Genomic DNA, 25,375 nt, shown 5'->3' with positions numbered 1-25,375 from the left:
GTTATCATTCTTGAAACGCATATTTGATAAAATTGCAAGCAAGTAATGTTGTTGGACTGTCTCATTTTTTATAAATTATTATTTTGGAATTACAACTTTTTATTTCTTTTCACGTTCGTTACATTTGTTAAAAATGTTATTAATAAAAATAAATTACTTAGCTTGAAACAATTGAAATTATATGATTTATGTACAGTACTCTACTTGAACTGAGCTGCTGGAAACTTTTAATAGATTGAAAAATAGATCATAATTGAACATATCTTATCATCATTTCTGATCATATTTTAATCAATCTGACCAAGCCCAAATAGATCATTTTGCCTTTTAAAAAGGCCTTGTCAAAATGTATCTATCTTGGCAGGGGGAACTCAGCCTGATGGTTGAGAAAAAAGAGGTAAGCAAGAATCAAACTCATGACTCGACAACCAGCACTCAAAAAAAAGTGCACTTATCACGGCCCCCGTGGGCCCACAATCTAATTATTATAAACTATATGTGCACTCATACATCAAATTTTGAAGGGGGTGGAAACATGGCCAGTGGGCAAAGGAGATCCTGCCCCAATATTACCCCCACAAAATATTAGGCTGTCATGTGTAACATGTATGTGGTCTATGTAGTCCTGAAATATTACACTGTCTTTCCATTATGAATGAGTGCGTCATGTGATATGCAGTGTTGATTGTGCACATGCATTAAACAGCTGTTTTTGATTATGTGTGCATTCATAAATAAATTAGAAGGGGGTAGAATTGTGGCAGTCAGGCAAAACAGATGCTGCCACAATATTACCCCCATAAAAATATATTCTGTTACATTTAACATGTCGTGTGTGTGGCATTGAAATTTTAGTGTGTCTACAGTTTAAAAGGGGAACTTCATCTGATGGCTGGGAATGTTACTGTCAGATACCGTTCCCCAGTGTGTTCCATTAGATGGAATTTTCATATTGTGACTGCTGACGTTTAACACCACAGCAAGATGGTTCTCAGAGTTTCAGCCTGATATCACTAAATTTTCCATCAAAACGGGAGAACTCATCCTAACAACAAAGAATGTTGCTGTCAGATAAGGTTCCCCTGTTTTGAATGAGAAAAAAGTAATGGCGGGTTCCCTCATTGGCACATAATATAATATAAAAAATTAAGCCGGTGATTGGATTGTTTTATACACAGTTTATTCAGAGTTTTCAAAAAAGCTAGCTTTTCCATTGGAAACAATACAAAAAATCATCCATTCATTTGCCGCTCTGATTCCACCCGCAACGCGCTAAACAAGGCAGGCTCACTCTTGTTCAAAGCCAAGGTAAATTACCAACGCTATCATCTCTTACATATGATTTATTGAAGCAAATGCACTGTAATCAGCTAAAGCAAATGCACAGGGTTCAGTACCCTTGTGCGCACCTAAGTTCGCGTGACAGCTTTTCCATTAGCGATTTTTCACTGCAAGCGTAAAAGGCACTTGAAATCCAGCTAAGAGGGTCCTCACCCAAAGAGAGGCCTAGAGGCCCCTGACCACCTTAATCCACCACTTAAAACCCAATGAGCCAACCATTGGACCAGTAGGCCCATTCAGCTCTGACCAGACTAAATGTGGAACCTTTTAAGGCAAGTATTTGTCAATTGAGGGAAACGTTATCTGAGGGGCGAGAATGTTACTGTCAGATACCGTACCCCCTGTGTTCCATAAGAAAGAATGCTGACTTTTAACACACAACAAGTAGGTTCTCAGAGTTTCAGCATGATATCACTAAACTTTCCATCTAAACAGGACAATTTATCCTGACAACAAGAATGTATTGAATAATAAAAAAACAAAGTCAGACCTCAAACCAACAACCTGCAACCCACAAACCAAAAGCACAAACTACTAGACAACTTGAACCTTTGCTAGGGACCATTTTCAATGTGTAGCCCTTGAAGGATGTATTTGGCTAGTTGTAGCACGTTATTTAACGTTATTTGATAGCTGAAAATTGTTACGGTCAGATAATCTTCCATTGTGGTCAATTTGGGAAAGAAGAGTTAAGCAAGATCAAACAAAAACCATATTATCATGAGCTAACATTGCTAACTACCATGCCACTGTTCTATGTTTGTGTAAGGGAACTATGTTTTCCATAATGTCCGGGGGAACGTATCGTGACAACTGAGAATGTTATTCCTTCTGTCAGATAAGGTTACTGTGCACTCAGGAAGAGAATAAACTTAAGAGCGAGACTGAAACCAATGTCATTCCAATTACGAACTAAAGTAAACTTGCTACTGTACTTTGGTTGCTCGGGGCATGTCTGGTTATCGCCTTGTCCGAATGTGTAAACTAATAGAAATAACCACCATGCCATTGTGATTTATATTTTTGTTTTAAGCATTTCTGTTTTGTGTAACGTTATGTGTGTCCCGCTCACATTAATTGTTTTTCTATTAAGGTTTCAAATGCCATTATACATTTACAATCCCAGCAGCATTGTAGGCTTGTAGCAATAAAGTACATATTTAGTGACATGCATTTTGTGGCGCCTCCTTCTGGATCATCAACGTTGCTGGGGAGTGCGTTTGCAAGAAATATTTTTAATGGTATAAAAACAATGCTTATAAACAAATCGTTATTTGTTATGTTGTTGTATGCGAACATATGTAATACTTTACTGAGTAACTATTTTTGTAACAATCTGATTCAAGGAACCTGTGTCAGCGGAACTAATATCTCTCAGTAAATGCGTCATATCGGACCGATTACTGGATGCACTTATAGTATGATTGTCTTGCGGTGCGCTTTTCTGGAAGTTTTATGATTGCTTTACATGAATTACTTGGCTATATATAGTTAGGATTTGTAGATATTTGTGTTACTTTATTGAAATGCTTTGCTTATCATCTGACTACCTGACCGCTTTTAAATATAAGCGGAATATCTGCATGTTGTCATTGGGCAGGCATTGAGGTCAATCTAGTGCTGTCATTTCAGGATGTCTAACTTTGACATAAAGCCAAGCCATACCACAGAGAATTATAAACCTGGATCAGGTAGTGACACTTCTTTAAAAAAACGACTTGGTGTTATCGCAACCTGTGTCGTCGGGGGGTCATTGGTCGCTCTGTACTCAGTGGCTGTACCGTTTGTTGCACCAGCATTAAGGAAAGTGTGTCTTCCATTCGTTCCTGCAACATCTACACAAATCGAAAACGTCCTTAAAGTTTTACTAACCAGATCTGGGTCTCTAGTTGATATCGGAAGCGGAGATGGACGAATAGTGAGTTAGATCCTAATTTAGATCCATGGAAGTATTGTGTGGTCTTTTTGAAGTAACCTCTAGTATCATATTGTTTGTAATCATTTATTTCCATAAAGTACAACGTTATAATTTATATAATGATTATGTAGGACAAAGTTTCCCTAATAATGTGACTCTGTTTCTCTGTCTTGGTGTAGGTTATAGCTGCAGCAAAAAGAGGCTTCAAAGCAGTTGGCTTTGAGCTGAACCCATGGCTGGTCTGGTACTCCCGATACAAAGCCTGGAGGGAAGGTGTTCATCACAGCACATCTTTTTATATTTCAGATCTTTGGAAGGTGAGTGCAGGATAAACTCACAAAGTCCTGGCCCGAGCCAGGTTGTAATCTATTGCATATAAATTAAATGTAATTTGTATAAAAATTATGATCCATAATGTGCCCTTTTTAGGTCAGTTTTTCACAATACTCGAATGTCGTCATCTTTGGTGTTCCTCAGATGGTAAGGCTTTCTGCATTGTCAGTTGTATGAATGTGGTATAAAGCAGCTAGTGATTTTTTTTATCATATCATTTTCTCCACAGATGGAACAGCTTGAAATCAAGCTGCAAACCGAACTGCATAGTTCATCTAAAGTGGTAGCTTGTCGCTTTCCTTTTCCTACTTGGTCTCCTGATGATATAGCTGGTGAGGGAATTGACACCGTGTGGATTTATGATGCCAAGACATTCAAAACTCTCATCAGAAATGACAAAGACAATGAAGGACAAGATGATGTAACTCAGCAGAAGTGAACTAGGATAACAAGTGATCCATTCTTTTACAGCACTGATTAACTGACATACATGTTTGTCTATTAAAAAAGGTTGTACTGTGCATACCAGCAAACTGTTTTATGTGTGTTGAGTACTTGAATAGTATTCATACTGTTTGCTTTTATTTTGATAAGAAAAATGTTTTATGTGCTCTTGTTTAATTTGTTTGCCTTTGTATATTCAATAATTATGTGAAGTTTGTCAAATAAAATTCATTGGAATAATTATGTTAATTTGAATGGCGTAGTATATATTTATAAACTATTTACATAATACCACATATTATGTTTATAATGATTTTATCATTTTTTCCCTTATTTTATTTTTGGAATATTTTGCCAAATGTTTATTTATAAATTGATTCCTGGTGGTGTTTACATCAGAGAGTATAGATTAGTAAAAAAGAATCTTACAATGTGATTTTGTTTGCTCTTCTTTACCAGTAAAACTTTCTGCTTTCCATCAGCAGGTGCTTCTTTTCTGGAAAATGTTGTTTAAGCATGAATATAATACATAAAGTTGGGTATAAAGTCTGTTTATTGGGAGAAATGGGAAACAAAAGGTGTCTTGGCTGTTATGAGTTCTTAAAATGAAAGTTTGAAGGGAATAATTGTCTATTTTGTAAAACTATTGAAAGTTTGGACCATGTTTTCTTTTTCAAGTTTGGGATTTTGGGGGAATATTTACATTTTGTTCACTTTTTTAATTTGTATGGAAAAGTTTTTCATTCATAAATGTAGGTAGTTTAAATCAAAGTCCATCTTCAAATCAGTGGTTAAATGAGATAAAAACATATATATAAAACAACAAAATGTTATTTTCTCAATTTGTGCATTGCTCAACCCAATACTCAACCAAAATATACAAATGTATATTTACATCTTACCTACAAATGTATATTTTGGACGAATTAATTACTTTTGAATTAATGCCTATTTTGTTTTTAAATTTTATGCCGTTAATAAAAAAAGAAAAAGAAAGCGCAGCCAACAGCGGAAAGTGCAAAAAAGTGTCGCAAACTGTCGTAAATGTGTAGCAGCTGCACCTTCGCTTCGGAAGCAGCGGATCCAGAGGCCACAAACCTTTACGACAAACATGTTAAGTGCAACCGTGATAGTCGACAAACAAGTAGCTTAATCCTTGAGCACGAAGGTCCGGTCCAAATTTATGTTGCATTCATAGTCGGTTTCGCTTTCGTCATGTTGTATATTAGTGTAGTTGTATGTTAGCTGATCGTGTGTTTTGTTCCGCGGTGTGTGTTATGTGTTGACTGTAAAGAGGACAGTGCGTCACCGTACAAGATGGACACTGCCGAAGAAGGTAAGCTCGGCACTTTAGCATTTGTCTGTTTGTAATGTTACTTTTTAAAGACTATACATTATCTCTATGCTTGTGGTAAAACAGGAATATGGTTATTACTACGTGACGATTTAGCATGAGTACTCGTAGCCAACTGTATTGGACCAATGAACTGTAGCCGCGCCAGCTAATAAGCTAAAGTAACGTTACTCACTGCCAGCCTGAGGTTTGGTAACGTTATATCTGTCATCGAGTCTAAATAAAGACAATAAGGAGTGAACTAGTTTATGCGTTACAGGATGTCGAGATAATATTTATTATAAGAGTAATTATACTCTGATCGACGACCATGACGTGGAAAGCTGTCATGTGTTTGAAGGAAGCCTTAAAGAAATGATGTGGCCAGGTGTAAACCCACTTGAAAATGACGTAATGGAATGGGATATATCGCTGTCAATTCCTGTATGCGAGTTTACATGGTTTTTATTGACGTTGCTCTTAACTAATATCTGATTTGGGGTTTACATTCTAACTGTGATCAGGTTGTTGACTGGCAGAATACTACAGTAGGCTGTAGTTTTGCATGCATGGCCCAAGTCAATGGAAAGTCATTAGTCCTTATCACCAATAAATCTTCTTTTCATAATGTAAATCTTCTGTATTGTTGTAGATTCTTGCGGAGTCGTATGTAGTTTCATTGCAGTATTGGATGCATTTTTTAATTGACTCCTACCAGAGATACAAATTGTGCTTTAAACATGTTTATTTTGGCCACCTTGTCTTGCAGCTGACATATGTAGGGTGTGTCGTTCAGAGGGAACTCAAGACAAGCCGCTCTACCATCCATGTGTCTGTACTGGAAGTATTAAGTTTATCCATCAGGAATGGTAAGATCTTTTCTCATTCAGTGATTAATTACGTGTCCAATTGCTGTGCAGAAATAAAACTGATTTATGATTTGTGCATCTGAATTTTCGGTTGGTATATAAAGAAATGTCAAATTAAATGTAGTGAATTTGTCTAAACTAAATAGTTTGATTTCGAAATAGAAGACGATACGACACTTTTCCTCTCTGTTTATGACAAATGACACGTGCCTAAAGCTATTGTTCGATTATTGTGCCTTGCTATAAAAGTGGAAGATGCAATTTGTGCACTTAACTTCGCAGAGCATGATGTCCTGCAATAATTCTATTTTTTTCTACTCGAGGCAAAAACAGTAATGGGACAAATGGGGCGGTGTAAAATGGTTAACCGGTTGCAATGTTTGAAGGGTTTCAAAGCACTAACAAATAGGGATGCTCCGATCCACCTTTTTTGCTTCTGATACCGATTCCGATACCTGAGATTCAGTATTGGCCGATACCGAGTACCGATCCGATACTAAGGTAACATTTTTAAAGTGCACAATTACTTAATAAACTGTGTGCATTGCTGTGCAAGACATCAAGCTCGACTTAACATTAATTTCCTGACCCCGTAAAACAAAATAACAAACAAATGATTCACAAATTTTGTGAATTATTTATTAAACCAGCAAAATAAAACAAAATGTTCACTATCTTAAACTTGAAATTCAAAATTAAAGTGCAAATTAAGCAGCTGAATAAAACAACAGCTTCACTAGCTTGATAGACAAGTATTAATAAATGGAAACAAAATCTCTTAATAACTGTTATGTGCAAATATAATTTAAAAAATCAATGCACAATAAACAATAAAGCAGCTGAAATTGAGCAAAAAAGCAATAGCTTCACTGCTTTAGATATTCAAACAGGAATCAGCTCTTTTTAATGCTTTAGTCATTAAAGCAAAGTCCACTAAACTAAGCTAAAGTTTAGTGGAAATCAAATTTAACATCCAACACCGAAAGATAAACAAAACACTAGCTTCCCTAGCTTGTGCTGCACATGTAAAAATAAACGGAAAAAGATATAATAGTTTAGTCGGTGCAAATAGAAATTCAAAGTCAAATTATCCACAAAACTCACCGCATTAACATCTTTATTTTTTTCGTATACATGTTTGCAGACTTTTTGGTACAGTTCAGGTCTCAGTTACGCTTCACAATGTCGTACCGCGGCTCCAGGTGGTTTATAAGGAGTCTGAAGCCATTGTTCGCAACGACGGACAGCGGTTGCAAATCCATTACCATGAAATTCAAAATGCTTTCAATGATTTTCGCTGCTTTCACACTACCAGATGGAAATTTCTGAATTATTTTCGTTGTCTCCTCCAAAGTTAGCTGCTTCGTACCGTCTCGTTTTAGTTTCTTCAGCTTATTGAACTCGGCGTGCTTAAATTAGTAGTATTATAATGAACAGCTTTATCACAACCCCTCGGAACATTTACTTCTCATGTATTGCAAACAGCGGTGTAACTTGTTGGCGTAGCTGTTCTAAAGTAAATCTAAAAGGCAGATATTTTTTGTCGCTCCATGCTGTTCGCTGCTCAATGTAAGCTATGTTCGCTTGTTCACGCACACTGCGTAAAGAGCACGTTGCTAGCGTATGATGTCACACGCTTCGCAAAGCACAGCCACGAGAGAGTTTAAGCGCCGGTGTCTCCAGGAACTTTTACATCGCCTAGCAGAAATTTTATGTAAGCTAGATCGGGTATCTGTGCAATTTTTTCACCGATACCCGATCTAGAATTTTATTCAGTATCGACGCCGATTTCCGATACAAATATCGGATCGGAGCATCCCTACTAACAAACAATAATATAATATGACAAAGAGCTTGCTGTCAATTGTGTGTATGATATAATACTATAGTAATTGCACGGTCTAATTTAGAAAGTGTATTTTTTGTACCCTAAATAGGCCACATGCTAAATTGGCATATGCTTTTTTTGAACGTTGAATGTCAGTCAGTGGAGCACAGCCTCTGCTAACAATAATGTAGGTTATCCTTGCCATTGACATTGAGGCCTGTTACTTTTGGACTTTGTGTTCGAACTGAACGGAAAGAGCCAGTAACATCCATTCATTAGATGAACTGTATGTTTTTAAATGCGTGAGTCTAGCTGCAACTTAGGCCTCTGTAGATGTGCACAGGGGCCCCAGTCAATGTGTAGTCAACCTAGCTTTTACTTTCTTTCTTTGTGGAAATGACATATGAAGCAGGATTTTCTGAGCTTTACACACACAGATCACTCAACATCATGTCCCCCTCCTAACCCCATCTTCCCCTTGTGTTTTCACAGCTTGGTGCAGTGGCTTAAACACAGCAGAAAAGAGTACTGTGAATTATGCAAGCACAGATTTGCTTTTACGCCAAGTAAGTAACCTACTCATTCTTTAGGCGAAGTATGACCATGAACCCACTCTATACGTTAAATCTACCCAAACGGCCTGTTCAATAGCAGCGATTGTTTGCTTTAGAGGTATAGGGGTCATGGGATGCCATGTGATGTGAGATCAGAGGACTCGTGCTGTTTGATATAGATTCCCTTTGCTGGGGTGAAATTAGGCTTTTAATAAACCCACAGTGAGTCACTGTCCCTTGACTTTTCTGTAATGACTTTTCTGTATACATTCAAGTTGCTTTAGAAACTTTGGAAGTGTGGCTTCTGCTACTCTCTTCAAAAGGTTTGGAAAAATGTAAACTAAGGCTGGTTGTAAAGCTCCAATGTGTGGAATTTCTATGGGGACTTAATACTACGCTCTAGTGATTCAGACGCATAGACACTGCATCCCCGTTGACATTCTTTTGTTTACTGTAAAATTACTGATGTTTAAAGCTAGTAAAATGCTTGAGGCTCTTCTGCAGTGTGTTTTTTCATTTGAATGGTTGTGGTGTGTAAATAAATGCTTTATATAAAAGACTTGAAAAAGCAGGATATACATTATGTTAAAAAACAATGAATGAAACTCAATAGTCTTAATATGTGCTTTAGTATATTGAACGTCTTAATGGGATAGTTCACCAAAAAATAACAATTCTGTAATAACTTTTCAGCCGTATGTCATTCAAAACCTGTATGTTACTCTGGGACGCAAATGATGATATTTAGAAAAATGTCTCAGTGGTTTTTTCTTGTGTCCATACAATGGGATTCAGTGGGGTTCAGTGTTGTTTGGTGACCAATTTTATAATATTCAGAAGTCAGACAGGTTTGGAATGACAATTTGAAATATCCCTTTAACGTCTGTTGCGAATGTTTAATCTTTCACTGCCAAGCTGTCACTTTACCTTCCATTGTTTAAACAAGCATCTGAAACTGTCTTCATCTCTTTCCCTCCCAGTTTACTCTCCAGACATGCCTTCACGGCTCCCAGTGCAGGATATTTTCGCAGGGTTGGTCACCAGTATAGGCACAGCCATCCGATATTGGTTTCATTACACGCTTGTTGCCTTCGCTTGGCTGGGAGTTGTACCTTTGACAGCATGTAAGTAATGCCCAAAGGTCATAGTCTGGTACGCTCTGAGCAGTACAGCGTCTTTAATTCCCATATTCTGCTGTGTGCTTTGTTGCTCACATAACGTTCTGTTTCCAACAGGTCGCATCTATAAATGTCTGTTCACCGGTTCAGTGAGCTCCCTCCTGACCTTGCCGTTAGACATGCTCTCCACGTAAGTACCAGACAGGAAAGCTCTCAAGTTTTCCCCACTAAAATATTAATTTAGTTTGCAGATAGGCTCATTGTGCAGTCTGAGGATAATGATTTATCCTATATTTTGGTTATTTGTAATGCGGCTGGGCTGGGGTGGTGTGGTGAATTGCAATAGTAGGATATTTCAGATGTGATGTTCAGCGCTGAATGTTCATGCCCCTGCAGAGAGAACCTGCTGGCTGACTGCCTGCAGGGCTGCTTTGTGGTGACCTGCACCCTCTGCGCCTTCATCAGTCTGGTGTGGCTGCGGGAGCAGATTGTTCATGGTGGAGCCCCTTTATGGTTGGAGAATAACCAGCAGCAGCCTGCCAATGCCGCAGGACCGCCCAATGAGGTAGAATAAAAACGTTTGCACCCATTTACACAGCTTTCATCACATATTAATGGATCCCCCTCAGAGGATCAATTTTGTACAACTACAGGAACAGTTCACCCAAAAATGACAATTCTGTCATCCTTTACTCGGCCTCAAGTTGTTGCCTGCTTTCCTACATTCTTTAAAATAACTTTTGGTTCAAAAGAACAAAGAAATTTAGAAGGCAATTTCTCCTTCCATGGCAGTACATTTTGGACAAAAACTGTTTGGGTACAAGTAGACATGTGCACGATTGATCGCAGTTACCACTAAATCCTGCTGAAATCAAGCTGGCTGTGATTATTTATGCATAGCTGGTCCGTGAAGCACGGCTCTGGGATCAGTAGGAAATGCTGCTTGATCTAAAAGTAGTGCGAGTTTGAGTCGCTTATGACATGCATTTAAAAAAGCAACACTCGTCAAACATGATCATTATAAATATACTTTATTATCATGAAAATACCTGAGGAGGCTTGAGGAACAATGATAAAAACATGTCCTTAGGCATTTCCTGTTATGGTCTTCTTCTGCATTGCATATTTGGAGTTTCTGCACGAAAGTGCCTTTTGGCTTTCAGATGCAGGAGCATTTTACCGTACTTCATTTACTTGTGCATAAATCACATGATATACATTTTCGGTTAATCGTCCACAAGTTAAAAGCATTCTTCCAAATAGCCTTCTCTGTGTTCATCAGAAGAAAGAAATCTAAACAAATTTGCAAATCGAGGGTGAGTAAATGAAGAAAAGGTTTTGATTTCTTTCTTTAAATGCAAAAGAAGCAGTCGTTAGTTCTAGATTGTGAATAGTGGTGTCACAATATACAGCATTATAAACATGTGCAATAACTGCGATACTTAAGTCTTATTGATATTTTGTTAATTCTTCATATATGTTAATATCCTAAATAGTTCAGCACCTGTTTTCCTATCGCTGTCTAAGTACACACATATTTTGAGTGTGATTCAAATTAAAGCTAAATTTGTATGAAAGCATTATATATTTCTTAAAAAAAAGATATAATAACATGAATATCGCAATAATATCATTGTTGTACATTTTTTTTTATGCCGCATGTAGTGAAAATCTGATTTTGTGAAAACCGTAATCATACCCCTGTAATAGAAGTATTTCTATTTTCAAGTTTCTCCGAGCTCTCTTTTTCTCAAAGGTGCGGACAGTTTTGATATTTAAAATTAGTTATGAAGCAAACGCCCCCCTTCTCAAAAGAAACACACCCTTGCTCACCCTTTTTCATCCCCTCATCCCTCCATAAGGAGCTGACATGCCCCCTATTGCTAACACAACATAAATAGGAAGAAAAAAAATATTCACAAAGTATTTTTCCAGAAATCTCTTAGTCCACCTTTAAATGTAAAGGTTACTTTGATAATAGATGCTGTTAAATACCATGAGATCCCTCAATTTCATTTTATCAATTTAGCAAGAGGTTTTGATGGCTTTCTTATAATTGCCTCTGCTGAGGATTCGTATCCTCTTGCTCTCTTTTGATGATATGATGAGTGAATGTTTTACTCTTTCCGGAAGTGGCTCATGTCAGGGGTGGCTTTCCGATGGGGGATATTCTTCAGAGACCAATTACGCAGTTTACACCAAGACACTTTTTGTTTACTCTTCTTCCTGTTCACTGTAACAACCCTTTAGATTTGAGATCAATGTAATAACCTTTCAAACCTTCCCCAAATCTCTCCCAATATTCCCTAATTCTCTGGCTCTCTAAACAGACGACCTGCACTGTGACTGCCTTCTATTCACTTCTTCTTTAGACAGACTTTAGTTGACTATGCTACTTGTTTATGTCCTTTTGATTGTTCTTGTCTTATCGTCCAATAGGCACCTGGTCCGGGTAACGGAGGCGTTGATAACCAGCCCATGGCCGCTCCGGCCGAACCCCCAGTGGAGAACGCCGCAGCGGCCGAGGCTCCTGACATTCCCCCTGATCCGGCTGAGGAGATGGAGCTGGAAAATGAAGACGAGGAAGATGGAGGGGCCGAAGATGTGGCAGACGGCAACAATGGAGCACAGGGTATGAAAGGGTTTTCCTGGTGTGGAAGTATTTTTTTCTGAAGCGGTAGACCGTAGAGCTTTAGTTATAGACAGGTGTGTGTGATCTGTGCAGATGATATGAACTGGAATGCCCTGGAGTGGGATCGTGCAGCTGAGGAGCTCACATGGGAACGGGTCAGACTCTTTGCTTGTGTCAGAGATCAGACAAAGAGCTTTGAGACAAATATTAAAAACATTTTTTCCTGCTTTTCTAGATGCTTGGCCTTGATGGGTCCTTGGTGTTCCTGGTAAGTTATTTATTGACCTGTGTGTGCCATCTGACAAATGTGATCTGCCAATAAATATTTAATAAACAACCTTAAGAACATCAAGATCTCAAGATGCGTGGCTTTTCAATTACATTTATTTTTTAAATCAGGAGCACGTCTTCTGGGTGGTCTCACTCAACACACTCTTCATCCTGGTGTTTGGTATGAGCAGTTTTGATCTTGTACATTACAAAACATAATACAAAAATTATCGTTTGTTTTCAAATGATAAATATACAAAATCTCTTTTTAGCTTTCTGTCCCTACCACATTGGCCACTTCTCAGTGGTTGGTCTTGGTTTCGAAGAAAATGTAAGTTTCCAAGTAGGAATAATGAAATGATCCTTATCCCTTCTTTGTGAATTTTTACCAATGTTGACCAAAATGCTTTCTGAACTATTATCAGGTTCGTGCCTCACACTTTGAGGGACTCATCACCACTATAGTTGGATACGTCCTGTTAGCCATCACACTCATCGTGTGCCATGTATCCTTTCAGACTCAACTACGCAGGTTTTAAGTGAAATCACCATCACTTTTACACAAGATTAGCTCTTTTCAAGTTATTTTCTGATGTGACTTTTCTTAACTTAGTTCTCAGGGATTAGCAGCACTGGTGAGATTTCAGAGATCACGTCGCTTATTAGGAGTTTGCTACATTGTGGTGAAGGTCAGTTATTTCAACAGTTTCATTTATGGCAGGTTTGGTAAACTTGTTGACTCATTAGAATGAGCAATAGGTTTGTCGTAAGATTGTCGCCTGATTTAGGTCACATAACTGTACATAAGTACTTTGAGATTTACTGTAGAGTGGCTTTTTTAAATTGCACTAATGCTAATATGTTGCATCAACCGAGATTACAGATGTAATACATTTTTGTTGAAGTAAATTACATGGATTAAAGTTCTCCTTCGGAAGTAAAACCGATCACAACTTCCGGTTCATAGGGACTTTAATGTCTTAAATTCACTTTTCATTATTTTAACCATTTGACGCATACAGTCACACAAGTGGGATCATTCTAGGCTGGTACTGTTGTGGTTAGAACTTTCAGCACTTTGGCTGGCACTGAGCCGGAGACACACTCAATCCTGCCACATATCACAACTTTGCTGTGCTTTCAACCACATTATGTTTATTTTAGGCTTCAGACATGTACACGTGCCTACAAGCACAAAATACATTTTTTTTTTTATCGTTAACCCCGGTTTATTCTTAACCCCAGGTCAACAGAATCCTGGGTTATCTGTAGGGCTGCAGCTAGCGATTAATATAGTAATAGAGTATTCTACAGATTTTTTTAATCAATTAATCGGGTATTCTGAATACTGTTTCTTTATTAAAGAGCAATACTAAATGTACAGGAGAGAATAAAACGGGTCTCTTAAAAAAGAACAACAATTTTTTTTATGTATTGCTGAAATTGCATACATTTTTATCTGTGAAAAGTTAACCCATTTAATACATTACATTGCCATATTACATTCAACATCAAATATAATACAAATTTATAAATAAGAAACATTAATACTAGAAACTAGAAAGAATAATTTAAAGGTAAACAACTAACTTCAGCTTATGCTTAGTTTATGTAAATTTGTTTAGTTTCTTTTTTTACTATTAAGTAGTAATATATTTGTCCACACAAAATGCAGAGTTAAACAGACTTTTATTTTGGCAGTTTGTCAAAAGACAGTTTTTTTTTATTTTTTAGTATCTCTATTTCTTCATTCAAACAATAAAATGTCTGTGAAATAAACTCTCAGAGCAACTCTGGAGATGAAGTTCATGTGTTCATGTCCTCATAAAGCGTTTTTGTTCAGTTTTTGATAGGTTGTCTGCTGCTAAGCGTCTTGTATCATTCTACTCACGCTTCGTTTCACACTGCACCTATTCAACACTGCAATGCGGGGTTAAGCCTACAAAAGTGGTGCTAACCCTGCTTCATAACCCCGATTCAAAATTACATGTGTCAAACGTTGGTTTTCCCGGGGTTAAAAGCGGGGTTTAGAATGAAGATAACAGAGGGTTAAGTTCAGTCTGAAAAGCCCTCTAGAGTTACACACTGATGTCTATGGAAGCGGCAATAACAATCTCCTCAAATATAATTGGACGATGTTTTTATTCACACATAGTATCTGCAATGTAAGCAATTGTTAAGACCACTGTATTCTTTTACCAGTTCACCAGGCACTTACATTTGTGTATTTTGAGAAGTGGATGAATTCAAGTGATGTAGAGCTTGGAGCTCAACTAACACGATCAATATAATAGTGTTAAAACAACAAAACGCATCACATACACATATTGATAATTTGAATATCAGATATTTCATGACATAGTGAACATTTTTTGAATGTTTTTAGTAAAAATTAAAAATTATGTAAAAGCCATACACTAGTCAATCTAGCTAGTCAAACACTGAAACGGGTGTCAGCTCTAGCCAAGCTTCAGGAATGAGTTCACAGCCAAAAGGCAGAAAGAGTGAAAAGCACTCTAGGGACCTTTGCACAAGAATAGCACTTTTTGGTCTTTAAGTCCCTGTGAACTGGAGGTGGCTATCATTTCTATTTACAACAAACGCTGTAATATTTCATGAAAAACAGGCATTGTCATTTTTATTTCACTCCGACTTTAATGGTTGTGCTCTAACTTTTGTTCTGTTAATTACTAAGTTTCAGAAAATATTGTTGATCTTATAAGATAAATAAAAACATGCACTGAAAAGTTATGTAGATGGTTGATTATTTGCCAAGGTAAGTAAAATATTACACAGATTAAAAAGAGCTTTTAAAATACTCAACCTGGCAACCTTAAAACGGTCAAAACATCTCCCCTTAAAACGCTATTGGTCTCGACTATTTAAATGAAGTGTTGGTGAAAGTAATATGACTTGGCCTGAAAAAACTTTAGTCAGAATAATTACTTTTACTTTAATCCATGAAATTAACTCTAAGTATTGGGCAAAGTTGAGCATTAGGAACTGAATTGAGTTTATAAAATATGCCTATTGTCTTTCTATCAGGTGTCTCTTCTAGTGGTTGTGGAGATTGGTGTGTTCCCGCTCATCTGTGGCTGGTGGCTTGATATCTGCTCTCTGGTATATATTCGTTCATTTTATCAAACCAGTTTAAGGTTCATTGAGTGTTGTGTAAAAAAAGCCAATGAGAGGGCATTTTAAAGCTAACCTACATATTCATCATCCTTTACATAACAACATAAGTTTCACGCCTTCAGCTGAGTTACATGTTTTGTTTTCTAGGAAATGTTTGATGCCTCATTAAAAGACAGAGAGCTGAGTTTTGAATCTGCCCCGGGGACCACCATGTTCCTTCACTGGCTGGTGGGGATGGTCTACGTCTTCTACTTTGCTTCCTTCATTCTTCTTCTCAGAGAGGCAGGTGTTTCTTTACATCAATCTAACCGCGCAGAGGCTCTTTCGGGATCTGTTGACAAGTTTGAGAGATGTCAATGTCGTCTTTGTATGTCTTAGGTTCTAAGGCCCGGAGTCTTGTGGTTTCTCAGAAACCTGAACGATCCAGATTTCAACCCAGTGCAGGAAATGATTCACCTCCCCATATACAGACACCTGAGACGATTTATACTTTCAGTGGTGAGGACATTTTCATGTGTGCTTGCTCTTTGAATACCTTGACACCCTTTTTTTTGTTTCCATTGTTACGTGAATTGAAAAGCTGTGCTCTCCTTTGTTTTCTAGGTCGTGTTCGGCTCAATCGTTCTTCTCATGTTATGGCTTCCTATTCGAATAATCAAACACGTTTTGCCATTATTTCTTCCCTACAATGTGATGCTTTACAGGTAAATAAACCGCGTTTCCTCCTCATTATCTAAGTCTTAAAACGTAATGTTGTTTTTGATTGTGCAATCCGTGCGTAAACCATTTTAGAGCTTCAAGATGAGTGTCGGTAGGCAGATTTGCTTGGTTTTTCTGTATACATTTGAGACCGTGTGGACGTGACGCTTGCAACAGCACATGCGTGAGAAAAGTGCTCTAGTCCACTTGGGGTCAATACACACACAGAAAGTGTGCAGTGTGCCGTAGTCATAGAAGAACGAGACAAAACCAACACGCTGAAACTAAGAACAGTAAGCTAAGAAACATATCCTACATACTGTTTGGTTGGTGTGCTTTGTTGTCTTGCTGTTTGCTCGGATTGTTTGCAATGGCGAATGACTTCCTCTGTTGAATTTGCAGTGGGTCTGTGAATGACACAACTCAGCGCTGACAGTCTGTTAGAGCACACATACTCATTTGTACTGCGCATGTGTCGAACTCTGAGACAGATGCGAAAATGCAAATATACCTGCTCCTTAACTTTGTTGCCCAGTGTGTGTGCCAGGACTCTCTGTAGTGTCATATGGGCCTGTTGCATCATTTGGCAGGTGTGTTGCACCTGATGTCATCATTCTCCATAGAGCATTACTGCAATCTGATCCTGCAGAGAGATAGAGGAGTTGATGTTGTGTCTTCAGCAATTAATGCCATTAAAGTCCATTCGCTTTATATAAGTCTAGTTTCTCCCTGTGTTTGCCTGGTGTATTAACCTGTGGAACCCTGCTGTCCTCTTTACATCCAGCACTATGAGAGAACTTTGACCGGCTGTGTGTTTGTTGGGGCACTGACTTTCTCTTCTGAGGAAAGAGAGGGGGAGATTTAACACAAGGATTTAAATAGAACATAGGTAATATTTGAATGCCTGAGAAAACTGACGTTAGGATTATTGTCCTATGACATAAAAATGAGTGATTTCTTGTGTTACCCTTACGCTTTGAACTTATTGACAGTTCACAATGTACAGTCTTGCGTTTCCAGGATCAGTAAGACCAGTTAGATTATAAAATTTATTCATTATGAGAGCGAACGTTTAACATTTTGTCTTTGGAGGCAAAAATAAGCACAGCATGAAGAGCTTCGAGGAAAATAGTCGACACTATGGAAAGATGAAAGGGAGTTGAAGGGGTTCTTCGCCCCAAAAAGGAAAATTCTGTTATCGTTAACTCGTCTTCAGGTTCTTTCAAATCTGTATATATTTCTTTGTTCTCATGAACACAGAGGAAGATATTTGGAAGAATGCTTTTAACCAAACAGATCTTGCCCCCCATCGTCTCCCATCGTAGGAAAATGTACTCAATTTTTTTAGTTCTGTTGAACACAAGACATTTTTTTTAAGAATTTAGGACAGCAAACATTTCTTGGGCACTTTTGACTACCATGGAATTTTCTCCTACTATGTTAGTCAGTGTGGGGCAAAATCTGTCTGGTTATAAGCATTCTTCCAAATATCTTTCTCTGTGTTCACCAGTACAAACTCGAAGGTGAGTAAACGATGACAGAACTTTTATTTTTGGGTGAAGGATCCCTTTAATGAGGTTGCACAACGTGCTGTGTTGCGTCGCACATTCTCTCGGTCAGCTCACGGATATATCATACACACTTATTCCCAAACAGATAAAAAAAACACCACAGTATTGGTCTAGCATTTGTTGAAACTAGTAACTTTTGTAAATCTATTGTATTATTGCTCCGGAAGGACATACCGCTTAATGCTCCCTGAACTCTCTGTAAGTCGATTTGGATAAAAGCGTCTGCTAAATGTAAATAAATGTATCTGGCAGTCTCTATGAAGTTAATTTGGACAATAAATGTGCTTTTACACAAATTACACATGTCATTTAATGTTTAACTATATGCGTGGGGGTTTTGTGAGGCAGAGAGATTAGCCAGTAGTAAATTATTTCAAATTTAAACGTCAAATTTCAATGACTTGGCGTTTTGTTCTGCAACTTAAATTACAAACAGTCATACACCCAGGTTGTCAGTTTATTGGTACATAGAGACTACAGCTTTTGTCAAGCAAATATAGAATATAGAAATGTTCGAAAAAAGCTTGTTAAATTGATATTCAGGTTTTGGTGGTTCTTTAAAGATGACCGAAGAGTTTTTTAATTTTATGAGATGAAACATAATAGTTCCCAGAACATCAATACCATCAATAAGTTTTTTATATACAAATGAACTGTACGTTTGTCTGTATGTTTTTCAGCGATGCTCCAGTGAGTGAGTTATCTCTGGAGTTGCTGCTGCTGCAGGTTGTTCTTCCTGCGCTTTTGGAGCAGGGTCACACGCGGCAGTGGCTCAAAGGTCTGGTGCGTGCCTGGACGGTAACTGCCGGCTATCTGCTGTGAGTCTCGCGTACACTTACACTAATACTCATTATGTCCTTCAAGGTTTTCGTGTTACCAAAAATGTTTCCATTCATCGCTAAAACACAACTTTGTGTCACGTTCAGGGACTTGCATTCTTATTTGCTGGGAGACCAGGAGGAAAACGAAAACAATGCCAACCAGCAGGCCAACAACAACCAGCAGGCCCGTAACAACGCCATTCCTGTGGTGGGAGAAGGGCTACATGCTGCCCACCAGGCCATACTGCAACAGGGCGGCCCAGTGGGCTTTCAACCCTATCACCGGCCCATGAAATTTCCTCTGAGGGTACTCATGTTCTTCCATCCTTATTGCCAATATTGTGAAGATTTTCATGGTTTATTTGATTTTAATTTGAACCGTTTAATGTTTTTCCACCCTGTAGATTGTGTTGCTGATTTTGTTCATGTGCGTGACGCTGCTTTTGGCCAGCTTGGTGTGTCTTACATTACCAGGTTAGATAACAACACATTTTCAAAGACTAATTGTGCCATATGTGTTCGTTTTAATCCATATTGATGTGTGATGGAGATCATGTCTAGTTTTGGCTGACTTGTCTGCCTGTGATTTTCAGTGTTTACCGGCCGCTGGCTGATGTCGTTCTGGACGGGCAGTGCTAAGATCCATGAGCTGTACACAGCGGCATGTGGGCTTTATGTGTGCTGGCTGTCCATCAGAGCCATCACGGTGCTGCTGGCCTGGATGCCTCAGGGTCGTACGGTCATTCTGCTCAAGGTTCAAGAGTGGACCCTCATGGTAAATAATACATTAATCTTCTTTTATCTCTGAAATGCTGTTACTTTGTATTTTTATGTACATATTTTGTGCATATTGTGTAACACCTTTATTCTCACACACACACACACACATGTCCTCTAAACAGCTTTAGCTCCCATTCATCTGTAAATTAAATTATAAACCCCATCAGAATGTTTGATGAAAGTATTGTCATAACACAAGTGAACTCCGTTTGTGATCAGATCGTGAAGACACTGATCGTGGCCGTGCTGTTGGCCGGAGTTATTCCTCTGCTGTTGGGACTTATGTTTGAGCTGGTGATTGTAGCTCCTCTTAGAGTTCCTTTGGATCAGACGCCTCTCTTCTACCCCTGGCAGGTAAAACACGATCAGCTTCCTTCCTACTTTGAAGCCAGGGTTTTTAAGAACAAAATGTTAGAATGTGTTGTTTAAATGTAATCTAGATCAGAATATTAAAATGATCTATGGATATGAAATGCGGGTTAAAGGGAAATTCACAGGTAATCGTTTAATCGCCCGCTTTTTTGTTTATTCTACAGAAGATATTTTGAAGAATGTTGGTAACTAAACAACATTGCACCCACTGACTTTCATTCTATGATCTAGGGATGCACCGATATTTACATTGTTGGCCGATAACCATAACCGATAATTCTTTAACATTGGAAGCCAGAATACCGATATATATATATTTTTATTTAATAAACAAATTATAGCAACCCAGAAATGTTTCTTTATTATTCACATGTCTAACAGGTCTCAAAACAGACAGCATTTAGACAACAGTTGGATTCAAATAATATTCTTTAGTTCCTATAATTTACACATTTATAAATACTGCATCTACATACTGTACCTATATCAACAATATTTTGCTAATAGCAATTAGTTACAAGGACAGTACTGTACAGTATTTTAACTGTGAGCAGCATGCAGCTAAAGAAGTTTAACTAGAGGTAATGATTTATAATTTATCGGCTATATATCGGTCTAAATTTTATTATCGGCCGATACCGATAACATTAGAAATGACCATTTATCGGCCATTACCGATATGGCCGATAGTTTATCGTGCATCCCTACTATGAACACAACCATTTCCTTTAAAATTTTGTGTTCCATGGAATAAAGAGTCATAAATGGGTTTTGGACGGTACGGTGGTGAATACATGACCGAATATAGATTTCTTGGGGGGTGAACTGTCCCTTTAATGTGGTCTGTTTGTACATAAATAGTTTATCGTCCTCAATAAGGTAATACATTCCCACAGTGGGTGCAAACATAACACAGACAAAAAATAATAAATACAAAAAGGCTTTAGTGGCTGTCTAGTTTCAGGGGATTTACTTTTGCAAAAACGGTGTCCTGTCAATCAAAAGATTCCGATCACCCTTTAAAAACAAATACATGCATTGACTCTTTCTCTCCATTGTGTCATTAAGGACTGGGCCTTAGGAGTGCTGCATGCCAAAATTATTGCTGCCATCACCCTCATGGGTCCCCAGTGGTGGCTGAAGACCGTTATCGAGCAGGTTTGTAGCTGCAGTGATCATTTTCAATATTAATCTCAATGGTGTTGTTGTTGTTAGCAATCTAGAAGGTTGACTAGACAGATTTACTTTCTAACGGAATGATTTCTTGCTCCTCTCTAGGTGTATGCCAATGGCATCAGGAACATTGACCTTCATTTCATCATCAGGAAGCTGGCTGCCCCTGTCATCGCCGTGCTGCTGCTTTCTCTCTGCATCCCTTATGTGATCTCTGTAGGCATCGTCCCTCTTCTTGGTATGTAGATACACTACCTAATTGGTGATTTATTTTTGTGGTTTTTTCTAAACATTATTTCGAAAGGATTTACAGATGGAAAGATTGAGGGGGGTTTAACCCTTTGTTTCCACCATTACCCTTTGTCATGACGTAAAAACCGCATGACAACAGTGTTGTGGACAAATGCGTAAGTAGAGTCTTGCAAGACACTAGCTTTTTTCGAGCAGTCCTTTATTTAGGGACCATAATTATTCGCAACATTTATAAAACTCTACCTCATCCGGTAACATTATTTCTCGTACCTTTAAGTAGAGAGTGATAAAATAATTTACTTGTATTAAGTTGCCTAACAAGTTGGTTCAAACTTGCGTTTTCTCAACATTTTTACAGCATACAGTTGTGTCTGTGGATTTAGTTAACATAAAACGTTTAACGACCTGTTCAGAGCACCAGCAACCAGCATTCATTTCAGTGGAAAGGCGGGGACAGTGACTGTTGGATGACTGGAAGTGGGCTAGTCCAGCAACCAAAGTCTAGCTACAAAAGTTGAGAATTGGTCAACTTTACGCAAATGAGAGTAAAGCAGTGGAGCTCATGTCATCCATCACTCGTCCGTTTTTGGAGAGTTTGTTTGTTCAAACTGTTACTACGATAACCAAAGCCAGGAATGCTTTCTAACAATCTCAAAGCAAGAGAAGGCGACACGCAGCGACAAAGTCGCTGGCTGTCTGAACGGGGCTTAACTTTTGACTTCCAATTCTTTAATCAGTCTTGCACTTTTTCAACTTGTCTTTTTTTTATTCAGCAGACTAAAAATATCTATGCACCCTGCAATTGTGTTAAAGCCGGTCAAACATTAGAGCTGGTGGTTTTCAGTCAACTGTGATGAAGGACCGTGATCAGTGGTATTAGACACTGAAACTTGTTGTTTCTTGTTCTGTGTAGGGGTCACTATGGAGATGCAGAATCTGGTGCAGAGGAGAATCTATCCCTTCCTTCTGATGGTGGTGGTGCTGATGGGAATCCTCTCGTTCCAAATCCGACAATTCAAGCGCCTTTATGAGCACATCAAGAACGACAAGTGAGTATTGCTCACCACTTATAACCAATAGTAACTAATCATTCTTTATCGCGGTGTATGTCCTTATCTATTTGTTTTGATCATATAAACAATCTTTTCTCACCCATGCAGGTACCTTGTTGGACAGAGACTTGTAAACTACGAACGCATAGCTGGCAAGACCAGCTCTACCACACACAGCAGTTCGGTGCAGGAATAGAGAATGAATCGGACTTGCTGTTTTTTGTGTGAGAATGAGCAAGCATGTGTCACGTGAATGATTGAATGGGCCTTCCTGTCCCGCTGTCTCTGCTTTTCCTGTGATGTGTGCGTCCATACACGTCACGTCCACTAAGACTCTACAAAACTGACCCTGTCCTCTCTGACCCTGCCAGCAAAAAGGGGCGAAAGAGCTGTGTATATATATTGGAGGGCAAGAGTGAAACCCCTAAAGCAAGCAAGCTCGGATTAAATAAGAATGTCTTGCTCTTTAAACAAAAACCGACTAAATATGTGTATTAATTTATTAAATCTAGTTGTTGCCTTCTTTGTGGAGTTTTGTTTGTGGTAAGAATCAACCCACGTGGTTCTTTTCATCACCTTTGTGGAGAGGCCAGTCAGACCACAGAGCTCTTAAACACGTCTGGGCCATGGACGTAGGCTGTCGTGATATTAGTACAATTTATTTATTAGTTTCAATTTATTTCAAAGGAATACGACCGTGACGTTTTTGAATGAGAGGATCTCGCTTGATTTAATGCTATCAGTAATGTCTTACCTTTGATTTCTCAATGCTTGACCATGCCTAGTTTTAGGAAGGGTAGTGGTTATACTTATAAGGACACGCCCATCCATTTCCTGTCATGTGGAAAAGAGGGAATTTCATTTCGCTGACAGTATATGCAGGAAGCTTGCCGGACTGTTGCCGACCCATCTCAAGAACATACAAGTCATAAGCACAGAGCCAGAAGCTAGCCGCTGATGTTTTGTTTTAAGGTAGTTTTTATGGCTCACAATGAGCTTCAAAGTCTACCTCTTCGTGCTAGTTCTTTTTCCAAAAGTCAGTCCCTTCTGGTAGCTTAGAAGGCCATTTCGCTTGCGCAGCAGATGTGAGCTAGCATATGTGTTTGATATTCAGGTTATCAACTTGTTTGTCTGTCTCGTGCTCGGCATGGCTAGCAACATATTCTCAAAGATGTAACTCCAGCACGCACGTAGGTTATCACTTTTTTAATCTGTTTTAAGAGCAGCAATAGTTTGGAAACACTTCAGACCAAAATTTGTAATTATTAATCGTACGTAATTTCATTAGAATTGATCAAACTGATCGACTAAAAACGTGATTCAGGATTTGCTGCAGTCTGTTTTGTGTGGATAAGGAGGAGATCCCTTAGCATTCTTGTAAATAATGTAACTTTGATTATTCTGGGTCATGTTTCGTAGCAGAGTACGTTTGCTCCATTTCACATCCGCTGCGTCTGTGACAAGTTCACGATTTCCAAAGCGATGGGTTGAATTTGTCTGGGACAGCTTTAGAGATAGTGTTAAACATCGCTGAGATTCTATAAGTGACCTTATAGTATCTTATAACACAGAAACTGGATACTGTATGCTTCTTGATAGTTTAAGCTCCTCCGAAAAGTTTAAGCTCCTCGGAAAAGTAAATGTTCTATTTTTATATGTGCAACTAGTGACACCGTTCTCATCATGTTTGATCATTGCCATTGGTTTGATTTTTTTTTTTCTCTGAAGTTTAAGTTCAGCTTGAAACCAGGTAAAGGTAGAAGGCCAGCACCAAACACTGTTGTGTGTCTGGTTTACTTAACCTTTGGTTTTCATAGCATGTTTGTGTGAGAAGTATTCAGTATTCTGAATGTTTTAAAACCTCCTGGGAGGCTCTCGCTGTAACGATTACATCCTCATACTGGCAGACAATTTTTTGTTTGTTTGTTGAAGAATTTTTATTACAGATATTAAATCACAAAGTGTGGTACTACAGTGCTTTTGTCTCTTTTATCAAATCTGCAGTCAAGTGTGTAGCCTAATGTGGATTCTTTTACAATTTTAACAAGGTCAGTTTAATGGTCATGTGTTTGTGCTAAAGCGAAGGAAAATTTCTTTTCATCGTTATGAAGAATGAGTTGGAGGTCGATAAAGATTATTTCTAGAATAGTAGGCTCCGGGTTCAGCCCTTGATGTATCAAAAAAAGTTTTCTTCAATTCATCGTCAGTTACTTGACACAGACTGTCAAGCATGCTTATTTAAGTTTACTAAAGTCAAAATTGGAACATGGTTCTGTTTACTGGAATTAAATAAAACGCTGACCCAAAATACTTGGATAAAAAATTAAGCTAAACCAAAAATGGAAATATTGTCTCATATATATATATATATATATATAAATAAATCAGAATAGGTTTAAGGCAGTAAAATTGTTATGGTGAACAAAAACTAAAAATAAATATATAGCAACATAAAAAAAAAAAATACAAAAGCATATAACAAAATATACTAAAAAATATATATTTTTTATTTATTAATAAAAAACTAATTATTCTGCTTGTACGATTTAAAACGTCACTGAAATGTAGTAAACCTATGTTAGGGCAATGATTGTATTATATTTTGACCTGTAGTCTAGATTTGTACTATGTTTTCTAGTATTCACCCATTAAAAAATATATATTATATATATTATTTAATTTGATTTGACGGTATATTGACATTTATAGGTTAACTTTTCATAAAGCCTTTGCCTTTGGGCACGAAATGCACATCATTTGTATTACCTTCCCTTATAGTGGAATTTTGAACAAAAAATAAAACTGACTTTTAGATAAAGGCAATTGCTTTGTTTCCAAGTGCTGGATATTCATACTTAACAAAGTTCAGGACTTTTGCAA

At 38.0% G+C, this 25,375-nt stretch overlaps 2 protein-coding genes across 3 annotated transcripts; both read left to right on the top strand.

Annotated features, from left to right (window-relative positions):
* Nucleotides 1-2,749: 2,749 nt before the first annotated feature.
* Nucleotides 2,750-4,285, top strand: atpsckmt (fATP synthase c subunit lysine N-methyltransferase). Its single transcript, XM_056743839.1, has 4 exons — nt 2,750-3,259; nt 3,439-3,576; nt 3,689-3,739; nt 3,822-4,285. Exons 1-4 carry the CDS (start codon nt 2,975-2,977, stop codon nt 4,029-4,031), a joined length of 684 nt encoding a protein of 227 aa, XP_056599817.1. The 5' UTR covers nt 2,750-2,974; the 3' UTR covers nt 4,032-4,285.
* An 808-nt stretch (nt 4,286-5,093) lies between these two features.
* On the top strand, nt 5,094-24,469 carry marchf6 (membrane-associated ring finger (C3HC4) 6). Of its 2 annotated transcripts, XM_056744195.1 has the most exons (27): nt 5,095-5,204; nt 5,331-5,372; nt 6,139-6,238; nt 8,559-8,632; nt 9,601-9,744; nt 9,856-9,928; nt 10,135-10,303; nt 12,178-12,370; nt 12,464-12,525; nt 12,606-12,638; nt 12,770-12,821; nt 12,913-12,971; nt 13,066-13,172; nt 13,254-13,329; nt 15,686-15,760; nt 15,923-16,057; nt 16,154-16,273; nt 16,379-16,479; nt 18,726-18,863; nt 18,972-19,173; nt 19,271-19,340; nt 19,460-19,641; nt 19,866-20,000; nt 21,087-21,176; nt 21,297-21,429; nt 22,357-22,492; nt 22,604-24,469. In XM_056744195.1, exons 2-27 carry the CDS (start codon nt 5,354-5,356, stop codon nt 22,689-22,691), a joined length of 2,766 nt encoding a protein of 921 aa, XP_056600173.1. In that variant the 5' UTR covers nt 5,095-5,204; nt 5,331-5,353; the 3' UTR covers nt 22,692-24,469. The 2 variants fall into 2 exon arrangements, with proteins under 2 accessions (XP_056600174.1, XP_056600173.1); XM_056744196.1 differs by having other exon boundaries at nt 5,094-5,372; nt 13,066-13,146; nt 13,261-13,329.
* The last annotated feature ends 906 nt before the right edge of the window (nt 24,470-25,375 follow it).

The sequence above is a fragment of the Triplophysa dalaica genome, chromosome 3 (assembly GCF_015846415.1).
Source record: "Triplophysa dalaica isolate WHDGS20190420 chromosome 3, ASM1584641v1, whole genome shotgun sequence".
NCBI classification, from domain to species: domain Eukaryota; kingdom Metazoa; phylum Chordata; class Actinopteri; order Cypriniformes; family Nemacheilidae; genus Triplophysa; species Triplophysa dalaica.
The sequence above is the reverse complement of the archived record's forward strand: the minus strand, read 5'-3'. Positions and strand labels throughout refer to the sequence as shown.